Source organism: Embiotoca jacksoni, unplaced genomic scaffold (assembly GCF_022577435.1).
Source record: "Embiotoca jacksoni isolate LCO1_2020_lvr unplaced genomic scaffold, fEmbJac1.0.p SCAF_33, whole genome shotgun sequence".
NCBI lineage: Eukaryota > Metazoa > Chordata > Actinopteri > Embiotocidae > Embiotoca > Embiotoca jacksoni.
This window is the reverse complement of record NW_027185385.1, coordinates 2,093,636-2,116,844: the sequence shown is the minus strand read 5'-3', so window position 1 is coordinate 2,116,844 and position 23,209 is coordinate 2,093,636. Positions and strand designations below refer to the sequence as shown.

Here is a 23,209-nt window from a genome sequence, read left to right as displayed (position 1 = left end):
CTGATGGCCAACGGCAGAGCAGATCATTAAATCAACAATTAGGAGGGTAAAAGGCTGCAGATTTTCACTGTCTTTTTGATGACCGAACATTGTTTTATAGGACAAAACACATATCTATTACATAAGGTTTTTCTGTTTCTAACATCTACCGTGGAGAGGGTTTGAAACATCCCGACTTCAACACATTCGCTTTGAAAGGACGAAACTGTTTTCCGGTTGGCTGCTTCGGGAAGTTATATCAACAATGAAAAGTTTAGATGTACACAATTACAAATAATGTCTTTATTTCTTTAGAAATGATAAATTGTGTGATTACTGACATAGCTGCATAATATAATTGTGTGTTATTGGTCAGGGTTGTTTTACTGCGCATGTCCAAAAGAAGCATCGCAGCTGCAGGCGACAGAGACGTGTGCAAATTAAAAAGTGCTTTTTAAACCGCTGTCAGTGCAAATACAAGATTTTAAAAATAAATGCAACCACACACCAGACAGTCAAACGTGACTGATCATGTGCATCGCATCGTATTGAACCACGTTTTGGTCGTTTTTTAGTAAAGCGAAGAGCGAAGTGAGCGGACGTCGTCCTCTCGCCGTCCGCCTCCTCTCTGCGCGTCGGTCGGGCGTGTTGTCGGCTGAGTTCACAACTCACGGAGCTCGTCCAGACAACCTCCCATCAGCTTCACAGAGCGCTGCAGCCTCACGGTAAATAACCCTGGAACCTCTTGGTTTGAGCGGGTTAAAGTATCGTGATCTTGAGCCTCGATGCAGGACGACGTGGTTGTTCGGTGCGGCCGAGCCGAGCCGAGCCGGGCCGGGCCGAGCCGAGCCGGGTCAGACAGTTCCGTGTTTACCGATGCAGCTAAGGTAGCTTCATGGAGCTAACGATGAAGCTCGTCATCTTCTCGACATGGTTCACGTCTGAAGTCCGAGCTGTGGGTTTGATGGTCGCTGGTTTAGATGATGTTTTAATGCTACGAGGCAGTTGTGGTCAGTTGACATAAGCTAACTTCACGTCATGCTGGTCGTCGAGCGTGATAATAACACGCGGTACGCCCTCCTGACCGAGGCTCACTGCTCTTTGTGTAATGGTGACGTGTTAAAGGGATATTTTATAACTTCTAAGATGTCTTTGTGTTCCTAAAGTGCACCAGGACTTCATTTCTAATCTGATCAAATTCTCGCAATTTGGGTGGGGCATCGAAGTTCCTCCACAACAGGAAGTCTCGTCGGTGGGTGTGTTAGTAGGTCGACTGAAGGAGAGCAGCTGTGGTTCTGGAGTTACACACTGGACCGGTTCACATCGAATACACATTACAGGGCTGGACCAGACCAGCTCATACTGCCAACCCAGTTGGTGAAAGTCGTCATTCATCGTCGTCTACTTGTGCTTCTTATTGTCAATTGTTTCATTATTGTAATTTGAATGAGAATTTCCTTGGGATCTCTCACTGCAAATAAAAGCCCAAATACTGCCGTGATGACGTAGCGCTCTTAAGATCTTAAATCAAGAAAAGTTTTCTACTAAATTTTGCATTTTACATTCACAGTTGATAGAAAATGTTTCTTGCCAAAAAGTTCCTCGGTGGAATCATCGATGTCGTCAGGTGAGCATCTGCACAAAATACCAACATGAACCAGGATGCGTGTTTTTGTTTTTTTTAGTTAAACCTCTTCTCACCTCTGATCCCGTCTCCGTAGCAACATCGACCCGGCCCAGTTTGTGCCGAGTGACCCTGTGAGTGTCCGTCATCACGTAACCGCCTGTATCCGCCGTCACTGCTCTGCTAACTCGCCGTGATGGCGCTGTTTGTGATGTTTGCTGGTGCTTCTGTCCTGCAGCCTCCTCCACGCCGGCCGCTGGCGTACGCAGAGCAGCACGAGAACGACGAGGAGAAACAGTTCCGCAGAGTCTTCCAGCAGCTCGCTGGAGATGTGAGTGCCTGTTTTTACTCCTCTCTGAGTTAATTCAATTCAATTCAATTTCATTTATACAGCGCCAAATAACAACACAGGTTGTTTCATGGCACTTAACACAATAAAGTCCTCACAGCAGAACTTTAGAGCACCATACAGAGAAACCCAACAATTCCCACATCAACCATATAGTAAGTGAACTTCTGACAAACTTTCTTGGAAAATTCCTTCGCCTCTTAACTTCTGTTAGAAATTAGCTTGAAAAGGAAACAACTATCCAACTTTCAGATTTCAGAGTAGGTCATGTCTGTCGGTAACCAACTTTTCTTTTTAGCTTCAAGGTACAAACTGTAGTTTTGTTTTGAGGAGGAACGTCTTGTGATGCTCGTTTGTATTTCCTGTCGGTTACAAAGCTGTGAACTTCTTTTTTTTGTACTGTTAACTCTAAGTTAACTCTGATGAAATGCCAATTAACTACACCATCTCTTCCATGTCATTCATATGAGAACGCCTGAGTATCGAGACTGTCTTTAATGGTTGCACCATCTGTTTTGCTGTGTCTGCTCGGGCCCTTTAATGTTGAATATCTGTCCTGCAGGACATGGAGGTGAGCCCACCTGAACTGATGAACATCCTCAACAGAATCATTTCCAAGCGTAAGCCGTGTTCGTCTCGTATACATGCATACATCCTCGTGTGTGTTCCTTTTAGTTCTTCGTGGTCTTCCTTCACTATATTTACACATTTGAATAGCTGTTCTGAAGACGTACGCTGACAGTGGTTGACTGTTCTCTCTTGTGTTTTAGATGGAGACCTGAAAACAGATGGTTTCAGCATTGAGTCTTGCAGGAGCATGGTGGCAGTCATGGATGTATCCTTTCTGTCGTCAGTGGGCTTCACGTGTTCATGTGACAGCACGATAAAAACACAAATACAAACAGCTGTATCAGTGGTAATATTTACGTGGAGAAGGCAGCTGTTATCCTCGTCATGGTGTCATTCCCCACAGTAAATTGTGTTCCACATGAAAGCACGGACGAAGACGCCTTGAGCAAACACAACATATCCACCAGTAATGCAACTGTTTGGTGAAGCTGGAGTAAAACCAGAGGCCTCGTTGTCTGTCGGCCTTAACGCTGTTTCAGAGTGACAGCACCGGAAAACTCGGCTTCCATGAATTCAAACAACTCTGGAACAACGTCAAAAAATGGCAGGCAAGTACAGCGGCCTTAATTTCATTTGTCGTCCACATCTGTTTGTGTGTTGCACAGTTACATTCCTGTGGCCGGTGTTGACTCTGCAGCAGCAGCGAACTCAGAGGAAACTGTAGCTGGAAGGATTTACAGAGCCGACTGTATATCCAGGCTGATTTATATGTACAGTGAGCCAGACTCCTCCTTCATTTGATAAACTGCTGTGTTTTAACATGCACATAAATGTCCTCTGTATACAGGTCACGCAATTTCTCGACAAATGAATCTTAGTAACAACTTGTTTTTGGTGCTTGGACAAGTAAAAAACTCCTTCACTTTAACTTAAGGGATTTGTAATGCACATAAAGCAGTTTCCACCAGATTGGTGGGGTCTTTGGGTTGTAAGAGTAAAGTTTTTTTTATTTCATTCTTTCTATGTCGTGAATCAACTTTAAGTAGAAACCTTCAGATGGCGTAAATTCTTCAAATTCTTCTCTTATTCCTGTTCAGGGAATTTACAAGAGCTACGATGCAGATGGCTCCGGTGTCATCGGTGCAGATGAGCTGCCGAAAGCCTTCAGAGCTGCTGGTGAGCATTTTTTTTGTTTTAACTCCTATGTTGTTTAAATGTTTGCACGGCTGTTGAAAAGATGCAGGTGAAAGCTTTACTGATGTGCAGGAGGAGAACAGGTAAAGTCTGTAGATGCAGTAAATGGACTCGAGTTTCTGTGCTTGGTTTTAACATGAGAAAATATTGGGTTTCTACTGTCGTTTTGAAAGCCAAGAACCTACACGATGAGGTTTACTTTAACTTTGTATGTACACGATGTACCGTTTGTTGAATGCTGTTTAGTGTAACAGACAGTGTGTGCGTCTCTCCTTCAGGCTTCCCTCTGAATGACGACCTGTTCCAGATGATCATTCGCAGATACAGCGATGAAAATGGGAACATGGACTTTGACAACTACATTGGCTGCCTTGTGAGGCTGGACGCTATGTGCTGTAAGTTTCAAATCCGGTCTTCAAATCCATTGAGTCTTAATTGGTTTTGAAGCTTTATCAGTAAAATAAGAATTATTGTGTAGTAGGTTGAATATCTGCTCTGATTCAGGTGCCTTCAGAACCCTGGATAAGGATGGCAACGGGACCATCAAAGTGAACGTTCAGGAGGTAAAATGATGATCTCAGTTATTGTTCTGATCGGTCAGTTTTGACTGGAAATCAAATTTTCAAAAGCATGTGATTGACTTGAGAAGTCATGAGTCTCTCTGCTCTCGTGTCTTTCCAGTGGCTGCAGCTGACCATGTACTCTTGAGTCCAGACAACGTTTCTCCTGCTCGTTTTCCAGAACCACTTCATTTATTTACACAGTACAAAATATTTTATCCCTCATCCCCACAACTTCCTCCGTTACTCAGCAGGTCCCATGTGCATGCAGGTTTATTTTGGATGTTAGTGCGATGAAAATGTGGGATTCTCTCCGGTTCTATAGACTGAATTGATTCAGTGTTACTTGGTAAGGAAAGCACAAACCTGCACGCAGATTGATGCTGAGTGGGGATCAAAAGTAAATGCTGCGGACGAGTATTTACGATTCAGGCGTGTGAAGATGATAGTATCTTAAATTGATGTCATTTGATGGGTTTGTTAGCATTTACTTTTGATCGCCCTCATTCCCTGAAGACGGCATAAGAAAGGGCAGGCAGGCATCAAGATGCTGAACAGTGTGAGAAACATTTGTGAAAAACCCTAATGTGAAAGCAGCGTTGCTCTGAGGCTGGTTTCACAAAGTCCACCTGTTAAAGTGTTTGGTGGAGCGCAGAAAGACTTTAAATTGAAAATGACTCTTTTCGTCACATTAAATCAAAGTGTTTTTAGGCCATTCACACCCCCTGACAACTCTTAGTCTCCTGATGACAAAGACAGGAGAAGCTACTTCAATCCTCACTTCACAACCAAAATATCTTCCACCAGGTGCACGCTGTCTGTTGGAGTGAACAGAGGTTAACAGTGTGTAGAAGGAACAGCCACCCACACAGTTTAACTTCCCCTCCGTCTGTTTTACTGAAGCAGATTCCTCTCTGAACTGTGTGGGCGTGTACAGACTGCTTGATTGACACATCTGTGACTGCTGGTAGTTTTGTTCCACCTGTCTCAAACCTGTCTCCGCCCAGCTTTGTCCTGAGCACAGGACAACCCAGCTTTAACCAGGAAATACAGTCACCTGTGAACACGTGTTGATTTACCCATGACTAACCAGAACAACATAGAGGCCCACCCATGGAGGTGTTTTCAGGTGACGTGGTTCAGGCTGAAGATGGGAGGGGCTAATCTGAGTAATGAATGACCACATACCTTGTAGTCCTAAGAATCCTGAATATGTGTGTGAGGGTGCAGGTTGTCCCAAACAAACAGGTGCAGCCAGCCATGAGTCAGGCTGCACAGAGCTCAGAGAGGAGGGCTGGTGAGGAGACGGGCAGGTGGACCGTGTCGTCATGGAGACCGTCAGTGGTCACGAAGGGGACATATTGCAGTCGTTTAGTGTCTGTGAAACCAGCCCCGAGTCCACTAACTGAAGATTTGTGCCCACTAAAACTACGATGTGAGAGAGCTCACCAACATTTGTTACTTGTTATAGAAAAATTAGTTTGAAATATGGAACAAAGCAGAGCATGTTTTTTGATTTGTATGCACACTTGTTTTTTTCATCAAAGTTGCATTGTTACTGTGAATGCAAAGCTGTCAGTCAGAATGCTTTCTAAAGCCACAAAAATTATAAATATCTCTGAAGTGACTTAATATAAATATAAATGGCAGTTTGTCCATGTATATATTCAGTATATCCATCTCTATATCCCCTCTGCAATAGTAAATTACATTAAGAGCCTGTTTTGTTTGGGCGGGCTCATCTTCTGCCACTTCATGTTTCAGTGCTGCTAGTGCAGCTTCTCTGATCACTTTTACTTAACAGACTGTACTTTTCAGAATGCCTTCACCAGGTAATGCCAGCACGGTGCGTGAATTGACAATATATAACGTGTGTATGCCAGTAATGCATGCAGCCAATAGTGAAGATCCCATTATTACAGGTTTTTTAAACCACAGCCACAGTCATTAAACTGTTACTGAAAATGCTTGGTAAAATAAATACCTGTGCCATATTTGGAATAAAAAGGACATCTGTGTCTGTCTTGTTCTTTGGCTACGTGGCAGGTTACTTTGAACTGGGATCAGCCTCTGGACCTTTCAGATAATTGGGTTAAACAATGTTTTAAATTAAACAAAGCTACTTTTAACTTAAAATAGAAACCACTCAGTAATACACTTTTTGTGTATGTCATTATATTTCAAGCTATTACCCCCCACCCCCTCCCACCCACACACACACACACACACACACACACATACGAATGAGGAACACTTGGCATGTTGTGTTTTAATTTATGTTTTAAGTATTAAAAGGATTCCTTCCTTAGGTTTAGGATTTATTTATCTGATCTTTTAAGGATGTGTCTTGTTTATAAAATCCCCAAATGAAGGTCTGCTCCGTGGGAAGTTGGAGCCCCCCGCCCCTTCCTCCAGAGAGCTTCAGCCTGAAGGACCATTGGTGTTGATGTTTGGGTTCATCCAGTCTGCTGCACCGGAAGTCTTCGTGCTCCTTCAAAATAAAACCCTTTCCAACCCAACCGTCCGGAACAAAGAGAAAGCGTCCGGTTCACTACGTCACCGGGTTGGTTGCTGTTATTGTTACAAGTTTAACGTAAAGCCCAAACCGTAACGGTGTGCTGCCACGCGGACGTGTGTCCGTTGTTGAACGGCACCGAGCCGGCTGACGGGAACCGGACATCACATGTGTGGCGCTGACGTCACACCGGCTAGCTTAACACGTGCTATCTAGTCGATGAGGAAGTTTATCTTCACGTTTGTGGACCAAATCCCAGCATTATTAACTCGGGGGTATGCTCGCCACCGTCCCAGCTGTCCTTGTCTCTAACGGATGCCTCTCAGAGTGACACTGCGTGAAGTAAGTGCTTCATTTAGCCGCTTTCAGCGTTAGCTAGCGGTGCAGACAGCTAGCTAACCTGCTGGGTGTTGTGTAACGTTAGACCAGAGCTAAGCTCCGGGACCGGGTCCCTGCAGGAGGGCGGGTCGGGTCGGGTCGGGCTGTCAGCACCAGTTAAAGTTATCAGGAGCAGTAAACGCAAAAGTTCATCTGACTGGACCGAAGAGTGGTTTCTGAATAATGCAAGCTAACTGCTATCGATGTGTGAAGTGATCACAGCATCCTCCATTGTTCTTCAATAGATCAATATGTTAACCAATACACATGTTACCAGATCAATATGTTAACCAATACACATGTTACCAGATCAATATGTTAACCAATACACATGTTACCAGATCAATATGTTAACCAATACACATGTTACCAGATCAATATGTTAACCAATACACATGTTACCAGATCAATATGTTTACCAATACACATGTTACCAGATCAATATGGTACCAGATCAATATGTTACCAGATCAATATGTTAACCAATACATATGTTACCAATCAATATGTTATCAGATCAATATGTTACCAGATCAACATGTTAACCAATACACGTTACCAGATCAATATGTTAACCAATACATATGTTACCAGATCAATATGTTAACCAATACACATGTTACCAGATCAATATGTTAACCAATACATTATGTTACCAGATCAATATGTTAACCAATACATATGTTACCAGATCAATATGTTAACCAATACACATGTTACCAGATCAATATGTTAACCAATACATATGTTACCAGATCAATATGTTAACCAATACACATGTTACCAGATCAATATGGTACCAGATCAATATGTTACCAGATCAATATGTTAACCAATACATTATGTTACCAGATCAATATGTTAACCAATACATATGTTACCAGATCAATATGTTAACCAATACACATGTTACCAGATCAATATGGTACCAGATCAATATGTTACCAGATCAATATGGTACCAGATCAATATGTTACCAGATCAATATGTTAACCAATACACATGTTACCAGATCAATATGTTAACCAATACACATGTTACCAGATCAATATGTTAACCAATACATATGTTACCAGATCAATATGTTAACCAATACACATGTTACCAGATCAATATGGTACCAGATCAATATGTTACCAGATCAATATGTTAACCAATACATATGTTACCAGATCAATATGTTAACCAATACATATGTTACCAGATCAATATGTTAACCAATACACATGTTACCAGATCAATATGTTAACCAATACATATGTTACCAGATCAATATGGTACCAGATCAATATGTTACCAGATCAATATGTTAACCAATACATTATGTTACCAGATCAATATGTTAACCAATACATATGTTACCAGATCAATATGGTACCAGATCAATATGTTACCAGATCAATATGTTAACCAATACATATGTTACCAGATCAATATGTTAACCAATACACATGTTACCAGATCAATATGGTACCAGATCAATATGTTACCAGATCAATATGTTAACCAATACATATGTTACCAGATCAATATGGTACCAGATCAATATGTTACCAGATCAATATGTTAACCAATACATATGTTACCAGATCAACATGTTACCAGATCAATATGTTACCAGATCAATATGTTACCAGATCAATATGTTGACCAGATCAATATGTTGACCAGATCAACATGTTACAAGATCAATATGTTACAGATCAATATGTTACCAGATCAATATGTTACCAGATCAATATGTTACAAGATCAATATGTTACAGATCAATATGTTACCAGATCAACATGTTACAAGATCAATGTTACAAGATCAATATGTTACAAATCAATATGTTAACCAATACATATGTTACCAGATCAATATGTTACCAGATCAATATGTTACCAGATCAACATGTTACCAGATCAATATGTTGACCAGATCAACATGTTACAAGATCAATATGTTACAGATCAATATGTTACCAGATCAATATGTTACCAGATCAATATGTTACAGATCAATATGTTACCAGATCAACATGTTACAAGATCAATATGTTACAAGATCAATATGTTACAGATCAATATGTTACAGATCAATATGTTACCAGATCAATATGTTACCAGATCAATATGTTACAGATCAATATGTTACCAGATCAATATGTTACCAGATCAATATGTTACAAGATCAATATGTTACAGATCAATATGTTCACAGACCAACATGTTACCAGATCAATATGTTACCAGATCAATATGTTACCAGATCAATATGTTAAAAGATCAATATGTTACCAGATCAATATGTTACCAGATCAATATGTTACCAGATCAATGTTACCAGATCAATATGTTGACCAGATCAATATGGTACCAGATCAATATGTTACCAGATCAATATGGTACCAGATCAATATTTTACCAGATCAACATGTTGACCAGATCAATATGGTACCAGATCAATATGTTAACCAATACATATGTTACCAGATCAATATGTTACCAGATCAATATGTTACCAGATCAATATGTTACCAGATCAACATGTTACCAGATCAATATGTTACCAGATCAACATGTTACCAGATCAATATGTTACCAGATCAATGTTACCAGATCAATATGTTGACCAGATCAATATGTTACCAGATCAACATGTTACCAGATCAATATGTTAACCAATACATATGTTACCAGATCAATATGTTACAAGATCAATATGTTACCAATCAATATGTTACCAGATCAATATGTTACCAGATCAATATGTTACCAGATCAATATGTTACAAGATCAATATGTTACCAGATCAATATGTTAACCAATACACGTTACCAGATCAATATGTTAACCAATACACATGTTACCAGATCAATATGTTAACCAATACATATGTTACCAGATCAATATGTTAACCAATACACATGTTACCAGATCAATATGGTACCAGATCAATATGTTACCAGATCAATATGTTAACCAATACATTATGTTACCAGATCAATATGTTAACCAATACATATGTTACCAGATCAATATGTTAACCAATACACATGTTACCAGATCAATATGGTACCAGATAAATATGTTACCAGATCAATATGTTAACCAATACATATGTTACCAGATCAATATGTTAACCAATACACATGTTACCAGATCAATATGTTAACCAATACATATGTTACCAGATCAATATGTTAACCAATACACATGTTACCAGATCAATATGGTACCAGATCAATATGTTACCAGATCAATATGTTAACCAATACATTATGTTACCAGATCAATATGTTAACCAATACATATGTTACCAGATCAATATGTTAACCAATACACATGTTACCAGATCAATATGGTACCAGATCAATATGTTACCAGATCAATATGTTAACCAATACATATGTTACCAGATCAACATGTTACCAGATCAATATGTTACCAGATCAATATGTTGACCAGATCAACATGTTACAAGATCAATATGTTACAGATCAATATGTTACCAGATCAATATGTTACAAGATCAATATGTTACAAGATCAATATGTTACAAATCAATATGTTAACCAATACATATGTTACCAGATCAATATGTTGACCAGATCAACATGTTACAAGATCAATATGTTACCAGATCAATATGTTACCAGATCAATATGTTACCAGATCAATATGTTACCAGATCAGTAATGTTACCAGATCAGTATGTTACCAGATCAATATGTTACCAGATCAATGTTACCAGATCAATATGTTGACCAGATCAATATGTTACCAGATCAACATGTTACCAGATCAATATGTTACCAGATCAACATGTTACCAGATCAATATGTTACCAGATCAATATGTTACCAGATCAACATGTTACCAGATCAATATGTTACCAGATCAACATGTTACCAGATCAATATGTTACCAGATCAATATGTTACCAGATCAACATGTTACCAGATCAATATGTTACCAGATCAACATGTTACCAGATCAATATGTTACCAGATCAATATGTTGACCAATCATTGATGTGGGTGTAGAGGACCTCCTCTCAGCTGTCAGATGTTCTTCTTCAGGTTCAGGTTTAGTTTGTGAACCAACAGTTAGTCACATGACAGATATTCACCATGACAGATATTCACCATAACAGATATTCACCATGACAGTTAGTCACCATGACAGATATTCACCATAACAGATATTCACCATGACAGATATTCACCATGACAGTTAGTCACATGACAGATATTCACCATGACAGATATTCACCATGACAGATATTCACCATGACAGTTAGTCACCATGACAGATATTCACCATGACAGATATTCACCATGACAGTTAGTCACATGACAGATATTCACCATGACAGATATTCACCATGACATATATTCACCATGACAGTTAGTCACCATGACATATTTACCATGACAGATATTTACCTTGACAGATATTCACCATGACAGTTAGTCACCATGACAGATATTCACCATGACAGTTAGTCACCATGACAGATATTTACCATGACAAATATTCACCATGACAGATATTCACCATGACAGATATTCACCATGACAGATATTCACCATGACAGTTAGTCACCATGACAGATATTCACCATGACAGATATTCACCATGACAGTTTGTCACCATGACAGTTAGTCACCATGACAGATATTCACCATGACAGTTAGTCACCATGACAGATATTCACCATGACAGTTAGTCACCATGACAGATATTCACCATGACAGATATTCACCATGACAGTTAGTCACATGACAGATATTCACCATGACAGATATTCACCATGACAGGTATTCACCATGACAGATATTCACCATGACAGTTTGTCACATAACAGATATTCACCATGACAGATATTTACCATGACATATATTCACCATGACAGATATTCACCATGACAGTTAGTCACCATGACAGATATTCACCATGACAGTTAGTCACCATGACAGATATTCACCATGACAGTTAGTCACCATGACAGTTTGTCACCATGACAGATATTCACCATGACAGTTAGTCACATTACAGATATTCACCATGACAGATATTCACCATGACAGATATTTACCATGACAGTTAGTCACATGACAGATATTCACCATGACAGATATTCACCATGACATATGTTTACCATGACAGATATTCACCATGACAGATATTCACCATGACAGGTATTCACCGTGACAGTTAGTCACATGACAGATATTCACCATGACAGATATTCACCATGACAGGTATTCACCGTGACAGTTAGTCACATGACAGATATTCACCATGACAGATATTCACCATGACAGTTAGTCACCATGACAGATATTTACCTTGACAGATATTCACCATGACAGATATTCACCATGACAGATATTCACCATGACAGATATTCACCATGACAAATATTCACCATGACAGATATTCACCATGACAGATATTCACCATGACAGATATTCACCATGACAAATATTCACCATGACAGATATTCACCATGACAGGTATTCACCATGACAGATATTCACCATGACAGTTAGTCACCATGACAGATATTCACCATGACAGTTAGTCACCATGACAGATATTCACCATGACAGTTAGTCACCATGACAGATATTCACCATGACAGATATTCACCATGACAAATATTCACCATGACAGATATTCACCATGACAGATATTCACCATGACAGTTAGTCACCATGACAGATATTCACCATGACAGATATTCACCATGACAGTTAGTCACCATGACAAATATTCACCATGACAGATATTCACCATGACAGATATTCACCATGACAGTTAGTCACCATGACAGATATTCACCATGACAGGTATTCACCATGACAGATATTCACCATGACAGTTAGTCACCATGACAGATATTCACCATGACAAATATTCACCATGACAGATATTCACCATGACAGATATTCACCATGACAAATATTCACCATGACAGATATTCACCATGACAGATATTCACCATGACAGTTAGTCACCATGACAGATATTCACCATGACAGATATTCACCATGACAGTTAGTCACCATGACAAATATTCACAATGACAGATATTCACCATGACAGATATTCACCATGACAGTTAGTCACCATGACAAATATTCACCATGACAGATATTCACCATGACAGGTATTCACCATGACAGATATTCACCATGACAGATATTCACCATGACAGTTAGTCACCATGACAGATATTCACCATGACAGGTATTCACCATGACAGATATTCACCATGACAGATATTCACCATGACAGATATTCACCATGACAGATATTCACCATGACAAATATTCACCATGACAGATATTCACCATGACAGATATTCACCATGACAGATATTCACCATGACAGGTATTCACCATGACAGATATTCACCATGACAGTTAGTCACCATGACAGATATTCACCATGACAGTTAGTCACCATGACAGATATTCACCATGACAGATATTCACCATGACAGTTAGTCACCATGACAAATATTCACCATGACAGATATTCACCATGACAGATATTCACCATGACAGTTAGTCACCATGACAGATATTCACCATGACAGGTATTCACCATGACAGTTAGTCACCATGACAGATATTCACCATGACAGATATTCACCATGACAGATATTCACCATGACAGTTAGTCACCATGACAGATATTCACCATGACAGATATTCACCATGACAAATATTCACCATGACAGATATTCACCATGACAGATATTCACCATGACAGATATTCACCATGACAAATATTCACCATGACAGATATTCACCATCCACACTTTGTCTCTGTAAACTGATGTTGATCTCTCAGACAGCTGCTGAAGCACAGCACGAGGCCACAGCAGCAGCTGCACCCCTGGACCCCCCGTGGACGATGTCCTCCACGATGTTCTACAGCCAGGACAGCGTCACCCGCTTCAAGAAGAGGAAGGCTCGGTTCTCCTTCAGTGAGGTCCACATCCTGCTGGATGAAGTGAGGAAGCATCGTATGGTCGTTGTGGGTACGTGTCTCCTGACGGCTCTTCACCTCTGAGTCAGCTGTTTGTGTCCATTTGAAGGTAGTTGGTTCATGAACAGAGAACATGTGATGGTTTGAGACTTCAGGGCTGAACTAAACATGAAGGTTATTGATGAACACTGGAAAGTTGAAAAAAAAACATTTTTTATTTCTTTTTTCCTCCCAAAGGCAAATTCAACCGTGGTGTGCCAACAGACATAAAGAAGCGCACGTGGGCGGAGATCACTGCCCGCGTCAACGAGATCGGGGAGTGCCAGCGTGAGGTCATAGAGGTCATCAAGAAGTGGTCCGACCTCAAGTGTGACACCAAGCGGAAAGTGGCCGCCATGCGGTCGGGGACGGTCCCCAACCGAGGTCTCAACTCGCGCCTGTCCCGAGACCTGAATCAGACCGAGAAGATCGTGCTCCAGATCCTGGAGATGGACGAAGAAGACCAGAGCACCGGCGACTTCGGCCCGCTGGGGGACGACGACGACGTACCGGAGGAGGAGGAGGAAATGGAGGAGGAGGATATGATCGGAATGCAGAGTTCTCCCAACGGCGGGTCGGACGTGGCGCCGATGCCTCCGCCGACCTCCTACACCACGAGCGGGCTCCCACCATCAGGTAGTAATGAGCTTCCTGTATCATGCGTGTCCACAATATGTGAAGTTACCAAACCTCCATCTCAAAACATTGCGTTCAATTCAATGTGTTAATGAAAAGCTGCATACAAATGAGTGTGAATGCTGCAGGCGACTCGTCACAGCCGGCCTTCGACGTGCAGTACGAAGTTCCTCCAACAGACGGTAAGTTGTCGAGATGTGGATTCAACTTAAGAAAGACTTGTTACGTGTTTCAGTGATGAGAAAAAGCCGCTGCGTCTTCCTGTTCGTCTCCAGATGCCGAGGCTGCGTTTGGAGACTCGGACGAAGACCAAAGGGACGACGTGCTTCCGTCGACTCCGCTGCCGAAACCGACAGAGGATCACCAAGTTAACAACGGCATCCAGAAACCGCCTCCGCCCTCCTCCGGACCGCCGGCGCCGGCGCTGCCGGCTCCGCCCTCGCTGAACACACGGGACAGCATGCTGCACAATGCGTCGCTGAGCCTGCAGGAGCAGCACGCCACCAACATCCTGCTGGAGACGGTTTCGCGCTCCCTGGAGCTGCTGTCGGAGTCGGTGCAACAGCTGGCGGAGACGCAGCAGGAGTTCGTGCGCGAGTCGCTGCAGCTCCAGCGGGAGACGGTGCAGGTTCTCAGAGACTTCACGGGCGGAGCCATCGCGCTCATGCATGACAAACTGAACGGTCGGCCGGCGTTATAACAGCAGTCAGGTAGAGAGCTTGATTAGTTGCATCACTGACTTCATACATGGCCTTCAGGCGCAGGAACCCTCCGGTTCCTCTGGACTCCACCTCTGTTTACTGTCCTTTTTGATAGTACTCAGCGGACTTTCTGTGGTTACATTTTAAAACTGTATCGGTAGAAACATTGTGTTGATGGACGTGCTGTCTGTGTGGATACATGTGGATTGAGCAGTATTAACCACAAAGAAAGACCACGGGGAGTTTTTTTGCTACTGAAAGTGAGACTCTTACCACTTGCATTTTTTTTATTATCAAACACCACATTTAAAGCTTTTACAGTCTTTTAATGTTGACATGCAAAGAATGACTCTTTGATTTTGAGATGTCCTGAAGAATTGGTCTGTGTCCTTTTGTTGTAGTTTTTCTTGGCATCAGTGTCTGCAGATTATCACGTGTACTGTAATGGTGAGTGGACGTCTGCTCCTGACCATTATATGGTCCTCAAGTCTGAGAGCTGAACGAGGTGTTAGATACTCTGGAAATACCTGTAAGTGAATCATCTGTGATTGTTGGATTTTCTTTTTTACGTTACAAACATGAACACTTGAAAAGTTTTAATATGTTCTTTTGAATAAGGAGAGAGCCCCTCGTGTATTTAAATGGAACAGAAGTCGTCTCCGAGCTGTCAGTCTGTGAAGTGCGAAGAGCTCCAGCTCACGTTTAAGAGCTGCACTTTTCTGTCTGACTCCACTGAAGACAGCACATTACAAAGGATCTGAAATTTTACAATATGACCTGCTTCATTGACTGATTGTCCTAATACACTACTAAGAGAGAGATCTTAAAACAGCAGTCATGGTTTTAAAGTGTAATAAAAACACTGTAAGACTTATTAATGAGGCTTCAGCTGTTTTGTGTATTTATGATCTGTACCAACAAAACAAATTGTAATTGCACAAACACTTCAAAGCATAAAGCTGGACTTTAACAGCCATGAACAGACCAAAATCAGCAGTGCATTGATCAGGAGTTCGCCTGTTGATCCAAAGCTTGATATGTTTGTGCCCCAGAGCTCCACTGTTACACCGTAAACTATCAAAACCACCTGAATGAGTCGCGCTGTTGCAATAGGAGACAGTGCAATGTCCTGTTGTAGTTTAAGTTTCAGTTGATTCCCATCAACATGTCCCGCTGCTCTAAATATTCACTGGGTGCTGCTGAGAAAAGTCCCCCCAGCAAATTCACAACTTCTTCTTTAAGGAAAGTTTTCTGAAAGCTACAGTGCCTAGATTAAATTACTTTTCATGAAACCCAATTTAAGAATGACATTTTTTGTTAGAAAAAATGAGCTGTGCGCAAGTTCAGAAGTCACATTTTAGTTTTGGTCTTTTTATGACATTTGTTGGCTGAAAGGAAAACAAAGAATTATACCAGAATTATCCTTCACGTGAGGACATACGAGGTTGCACTAAAATCCATCACTCACATCTCAAGGGATGGAGACAAATACATCAGGCACAAACACCCAGACATTTCTGCAGGATCGTAGACGTTCCAATAGGGGGCGCTGCTGCATAGTTTGTCTGAGAGACTCAACTGAGCTGATATGAAACCGTAACGACTCAGTGTTTTTTCTAAAGGTATTCTCTACAGTATTTATAAATATCAAACTGCTTGTTTGTCCAAAAAACCTCGCAAATCCCAGTTTTAACTGCACAATGACAACGTATGGAGTAATATTTTAGTCCAAACAGTTCATACACAGCAGTACTATACACGAACTGTCTGTCTGAGGAAGGTTGTTTCTGCAGCATTGTTTCTGGAGCTGGGCTCTGAGCTGGGCTCCACACTGTGATTTCATTCAGGTAGAGTGATGCAGTCCATTACTATGCTGTTTAATGCATTTAACAGGGCGATTTATTCCAAACTGATGCAACTTTACTGCAGGAAAAATTATCTTATGTTTAGTATTGGTGTAAGAATCAATTTTGAACTGATGCTTGGCAGTGGAGGGTGTAAAAAAAAACAGTATTCATTCATTTTTAGACTCTTTTGACCAAAAAAAAAAAAAAGAATTAATCTGTGACTCTGCTCAAAATTCTCTTTCGGGCATTAAAGAAGTTGATACAAATAATATTTACAGTCCTCAAATGTTTAATCTCTACAGTAAAGTAAAACAGCTGATTTAGTGTCTTTCCACTGACAAATTTAGTTCGGCCCAGATGACTGTAATAAAGTTTCCATCTTTTGTGATGCGGTAGATATGTAGCTTTAAGCATTGTCGGATGTCGGGGGGAGTCAGACTAATTTATGGAGCTCCTTTCTTAATGAAATGCAGTGAAAAATACTGAGACACACGCACACGCACGCACGCAGAGGGATAGTTAAGTCAAATTGCATTATTCCCCTTCTGCCTCAGTTAAACAGCTGCCAGGGTTGGGCCGGCGTGCCGCAGCAGGGAGGGGAGGAGCGGAGGAGGGACGGATCCAGCAGGACTTCACCAATCTGCCGGGGTTTCCTCGGTTAGCTGAAAGGCAGGGGGACACGTTATTGTGTCTGGCCAGGGGGGGTCCTGAATAGGCAGCTGTATTCACATTGTGAGCAGGTCTTTACCTCCAGTTCTTCACGGAGCCCTTAAACCTGAGACTTAAGCTTCTCTGAAAAGGCATTATTCACTTGGAGTGCCTATAAAACTATATTCTACTCGATTCCACCCCCTCCCCCTCTCCCCACTGCTCTCTTCAGTATAAAATACGACTTTGTCTGTGCAACTTGGAGAGTGAATATTTACACTGAATCTGGACCTGGCTTAATCACATTATTAAATACCTCAATAGGCTGCATTTCTCTGTACTCTTTGCCATCACACGCTGCACTGATGTGGTTGAATCTAATGTCAGCAGAACAAATAATGAAGATACAAAATAATTTCTGAAAAAGGTAAAAGGAAAGATGCTTAAAATGATAAACATTATTATATACTGTAACAGATAAGAGAAGAACATAACTGAACAAAATAATAATGTCAAAAAACCGGCACAGTTTTATATTTTGCTTTGTCTTTCTCCAGGTCTTACCCTTTAGAAATATTTCACGTTTCTACAGATTTGGTCGACATCTGGCTGGAGGACATGGATTTAGAGACACACAATGAAAAGGGGGAAAAAAATCTATCTGTCGATCTGTCCCTCTGCATGTCTATATGTAAGTTTCCTCCCCCTTCTATTGCCCCAGTTGACCCTCGTGGCCTTTCCTTGTCTCCAGTTTTCATCCCCACCTGTTCTCCTTCCCTTGTTCCTCCCAGCTCCCTCTTTCATCTCCCATCTGCCACCGAGGGTGCAGCAGGACGCAGCCGGGAAAGGTACACGACTGAAGGAAGGCAGATCTGCAGCTCGGCTTGGATGGGATTAAATAATTATCATGGATCCTTTTGTACTGTGACAAAAAAAGTAATTATGCATCTGCTGCTGAGCCAAAGAGTTCAGTTTGATTTACCTCATCGTGTCTGTTGTTTTGGGGAGAACTTTTCACTTGATCAATGACTCACAGACACAGATTTGTTTGTTCCATATGTTGAGGAAATATTTTGTTCTTAAAGAGCCAACATGCAAACTGACTGTCGATGCTCCTCTTTACAGTGTTTTTACCAGCTGTTAGGTTGCATTTTGACTGGATCTCCCAATATACATGAAGACAGTAACAGGTTGCATATTGAGAAGATGCAGCCGCAGTATTTTGTTGCTAGTACATATCAACCAGTGGATTTTTTTTAAATTATACCAAAGTGTCCAATTTCTCTACAGGATGAGGAAACTCAAACATTTAGAGCCTGTAAACTTGAGCAGAAATGACTGTTTGTCATTGTTCATCTTAGATCTGTTGGGTCATTATAATCACATTGTAAAAAAAGTAATATCAACACTGACGGTGTTCAAGTGATGGACGTAACAGATTACATCAATTCTGACTGAAAAGAGATGAGAGAAAGGGTTTGAGAAAAAGAGGGGAAAAATACACGACACTAAAGTTCACTTTAGAATCATATTTACGAGGCACAAGTTCACTCCAGCAAAACGTGAAATAGCCACGCTTTGGCCTGCCTAGGCGCAAAAGTTATACGTTTTATAAGCATGAAACGTAAACCCATGTAAATGTCATGTGGCACAGAATCATGTGACCAAGGTCCCGCAACACAGGCAACAAAGCACATCCTTCGGCAGTATTAGGAGGCAGCAGGTGTGGATTAGTGGTATTAGTCATAGACTGCAAGGTGAGACGATGAGGTTTGGGTACTGGGTTTGTTAAACAAAAACCTGTTCTTTGGTGACATCCACAATAAAAGTCACCTGTTATTACATCTTCAGATTCACAAGGTCAAAGTGCCATTTCAGCATCATCCAATTGACCTCAGATTATCATAAACCAGCTATAAAGTAGTTCGTTCTTACTAAATATATGATGGGTTTAGTGTGCTGTCTCTGCTACTAAGGCTCATTTTAGTCATGTTCTTTCTTGTTATCTTAATGTACGTTATATTCAAGCACTCTGTGAATCATTTGTTAAATTTTTAAACATCCCCTTTGAACAAATTTACACGTTGACAAACTAAAAGAGTGAAGTAAAGGTTGTCTTGTCGATGAAAAGGGAGATTAGAGAGTCCAGAGGAACGTTGACTTCCCCTTAAATAGATGGGGTGAAAGAAGAAGATCTAAGAGTCCTAAAATGAGTAGAAATACTTGGGCGAGGGGCCTTGAAGAAAACTACAGCAGCTCTCTGTGTTACTGTAAACCTGCTGTCCTGAACGAGTCTGGTGGAGGACCAAAGGAAATGTAGAGGCACAGATGGCCCGAGGAAACGAGAAGTAAACGGCCTACGAGCTTTCTGATCACTGATTTCAGAACCTGTGGCTACAGAGGCAGTCAGGAGAAAATACAGTATATCTGCCAGTTGTACTGCTGGCCACTGATTTGCCTCATAATGCCCCTCCAGTCATCTCACACCCCTCTAACTCAGCCCATATTTGCTCAGCAGGGGCAGTGAGCATCTTCTGGTACCCGACAGTGCCTCAGCATCCAGCATCTTAATGAGATCAACCAATCAGACAAATGACATGCATAAATATGAGGCTGCATGTGCACACGCACACACACACACACACACACACACACACACACACACACACACACACACACCCAAACAGCATATCCCAACCCACCAGACAGCCCTTCCACACCTCCCATTGTTCCACAGTCAGACAGCAGGCCGGGGTTGCAGCAGTGGCCACAACAGCCCGACTTCTCCCCCGAGGGCCTGCACGGGTCAGATCTGCAGGGTTCCCGGGGGAGAAGATCTTCAAGCTGCTGCGGGGCTGTATGCATGAGGCAGATGTAGCCACTCCAACGAATGGGAGGTCCGGAGTGGGGGGTGACATGACTCCTCTTTGGTTCCCATGCCCCGTGGCTCTCTCATGTCACGCGCCTGCAAGTAATACAGATGACAACAGCAGCGAGGTTGCACTGCCCATCTGCTCCTCTGACACAAAGACACAGACATCCTCCATCCACGTAGGGACGCAGCAGATACTGTAAATGGTTGAAGTATAAATATACACATTAAAAATGATTGTTTCTGTCTCCCCCAGAGGAGCAGAGCATGATGTATGGGTCATGTGTGTGACATGATGGAGATGTGACATGATGTATAGGAACAGGTGCTACATACACACTCTACAATTTACAGTTACAAGTGTCAAAATGTTGTATCACACAAATAATTTGATATCGAAACAAAAAGAAGAAAACTGAAGCTATGACATTTTACATTATGTGTTATCATTTAGTGATATATTACTACCAACACCTGTCGTGTGAAAAGTTTTTTGTTACAAGAAATATCATCAAAATATTTTAGGAGTGAATGGTGATGCCTTTACTTTTTTTACATATCCTTATTTCCTGTTTTATTTAATTCCTCTCGTGAAATATATTGGGGGAAAAAAATCATATTAATCATTATTAATTACTATTGGAAAACACAGGTGGGGAAAACACAATAGTGGTTCTCTAGAGTAGAGTTAATTATAAAATTAATATGGAAAATTGTATGCACAATGCCGGGTAACCCATGGAGCACACTTAAAATGTTGACCTTAAAAATACACTCAGATAATAACTTGATGAAGGCCCCCTCCTCCTCCTCCTCCTCATCATAGACCTTCATGTACACTCCTCTGTGTTGCCTGATACTATTTTTTAAATGAAAAGCAATTTATCCATCTAATTACAGCTTAGTAACTCTCCTGAATTATCTAAAGCCAAAAGATAAAAAGCATATTTTGGTCCAACCTGATTTATTAATATAAGATCTTATCTAGCTATATAAAAAAAAAAAATACAATTCAGGTTTAATTTTGGAGAAAACTGAGTGAATATTTCATGAGAAGATGAGGTAAAAACAAAACTGCAGTAATTGTACTTGGACAAAGTGTCTGCTAAGATAGACACTTTTTTAGTTTAGTTTAGTTCTCTAACAGCGTTCATTTGTCATGCAGGTACAAAAGAGGAAGAAGAGCTACACATGAAATCAGAATGGAGACAGTAACAGTAACAACACAGTACCCCTGCTAAAAGCCAACTAGTGGAAACTGATGCTGTGCTTTCTACTTCACTCGAGTTTTTCCATTTGATGCTACTACAACTCCAACAGAGAGAAATATTGTACTTTAGTAAAAAAAATTGACTGAGTTGAAGATTTGACACAATGAAGCCCACAACCTTTTAAAATACACATATTGTTTTTTTGGAATATTTTATTTTATATTTTTCAAAATGCTTTGACAATGCAAGATAATGTGCAGAACATATTGAATACAGTACATTAAACATTACGGAAAATTACAAAACAAATTAAGAAAGAAAAATGTGCAAATAAATTAAATAAAATTAAGTAAATAAAAACAACAACAAATAATAATAATAATAATAATAATAATAATAATATTAATGATAATAATTCCCTCCACCCAAACAAAACAAAACAAAAAAGGTCAGTGTATAGAGTAGCACAACACTAAGAGATACTGCAGTGACACAGTGCTTTCCATCCTCGCTCAAAGCTCCAAATAGTTACAGTCCTATGGCACTGCTAGTGTTGTACCCATGTTCTCCAAATAAGGCTGCCAGATTTTCAAAAGTAAATTATATCTTTTTTTGAGACCGTATGTAATCTTTTCAAGAGGGATACAATTGTTCATTTCCACAGACCGTTTGTCGATGAGAAGAGGGGAATCAGACTTCCATGTCATTGCTTTACATTTCCTGGCCACACAAAGCAATTTCTGCAAGTTTAATTTGGGGCTTTGTTAAAGATCTGTTGAGAGTTGTGAAATTTCCCAGTAAACACAGCTCAGGGTCTAACGGGAAGGTGACCCCTGCGATCGACAGTCAAGGTATTCCAAAAGTCATGCCAGAAGGTTCTCACCTTTGTGCAAAGCCAGGTACAGTGTAGGAAGGAGCCGACCTCTAAACCACATCTGAAACCCATTTCTGACAGTTCAGGTTTGGATTTATGTAGCTTCTGAGGGGTGAGGTACAGTTGATGAAGAAAATTATAATGACCAAGTCTGTACCGAGCATTAACCGTTGCTGACAAACTGTTCTGACATAAATCTGACCAGAGTTGCTTATCAATTGTT

General features: G+C 40.8%; 2 protein-coding genes across 2 annotated transcripts; both read left to right on the top strand.

Annotated features, from left to right (window-relative positions):
- The first annotated feature begins 401 nt into the window (after nucleotides 1-401).
- On the top strand, nucleotides 402-6,305 carry capns1a (calpain, small subunit 1 a). Its single transcript, XM_069165040.1, has 11 exons — nucleotides 402-704; nucleotides 1,550-1,606; nucleotides 1,701-1,737; nucleotides 1,842-1,934; nucleotides 2,515-2,572; nucleotides 2,723-2,787; nucleotides 3,062-3,130; nucleotides 3,620-3,698; nucleotides 3,995-4,111; nucleotides 4,221-4,279; nucleotides 4,398-6,305. Exons 2-11 carry the CDS (start codon nucleotides 1,560-1,562, stop codon nucleotides 4,422-4,424), a joined length of 651 nt encoding a protein of 216 aa, XP_069021141.1. The 5' UTR covers nucleotides 402-704; nucleotides 1,550-1,559; the 3' UTR covers nucleotides 4,425-6,305.
- Nucleotides 6,306-6,882: 577 nt separating this feature from the next.
- LOC138207700 (nuclear apoptosis-inducing factor 1) lies at nucleotides 6,883-16,811 on the top strand. Its single transcript, XM_069165137.1, has 5 exons — nucleotides 6,883-7,133; nucleotides 14,021-14,210; nucleotides 14,396-14,833; nucleotides 14,962-15,015; nucleotides 15,109-16,811. Exons 1-5 carry the CDS (start codon nucleotides 7,107-7,109, stop codon nucleotides 15,531-15,533), a joined length of 1,134 nt encoding a protein of 377 aa, XP_069021238.1. The 5' UTR covers nucleotides 6,883-7,106; the 3' UTR covers nucleotides 15,534-16,811.
- Nucleotides 16,812-23,209: the final 6,398 nt, after the last annotated feature.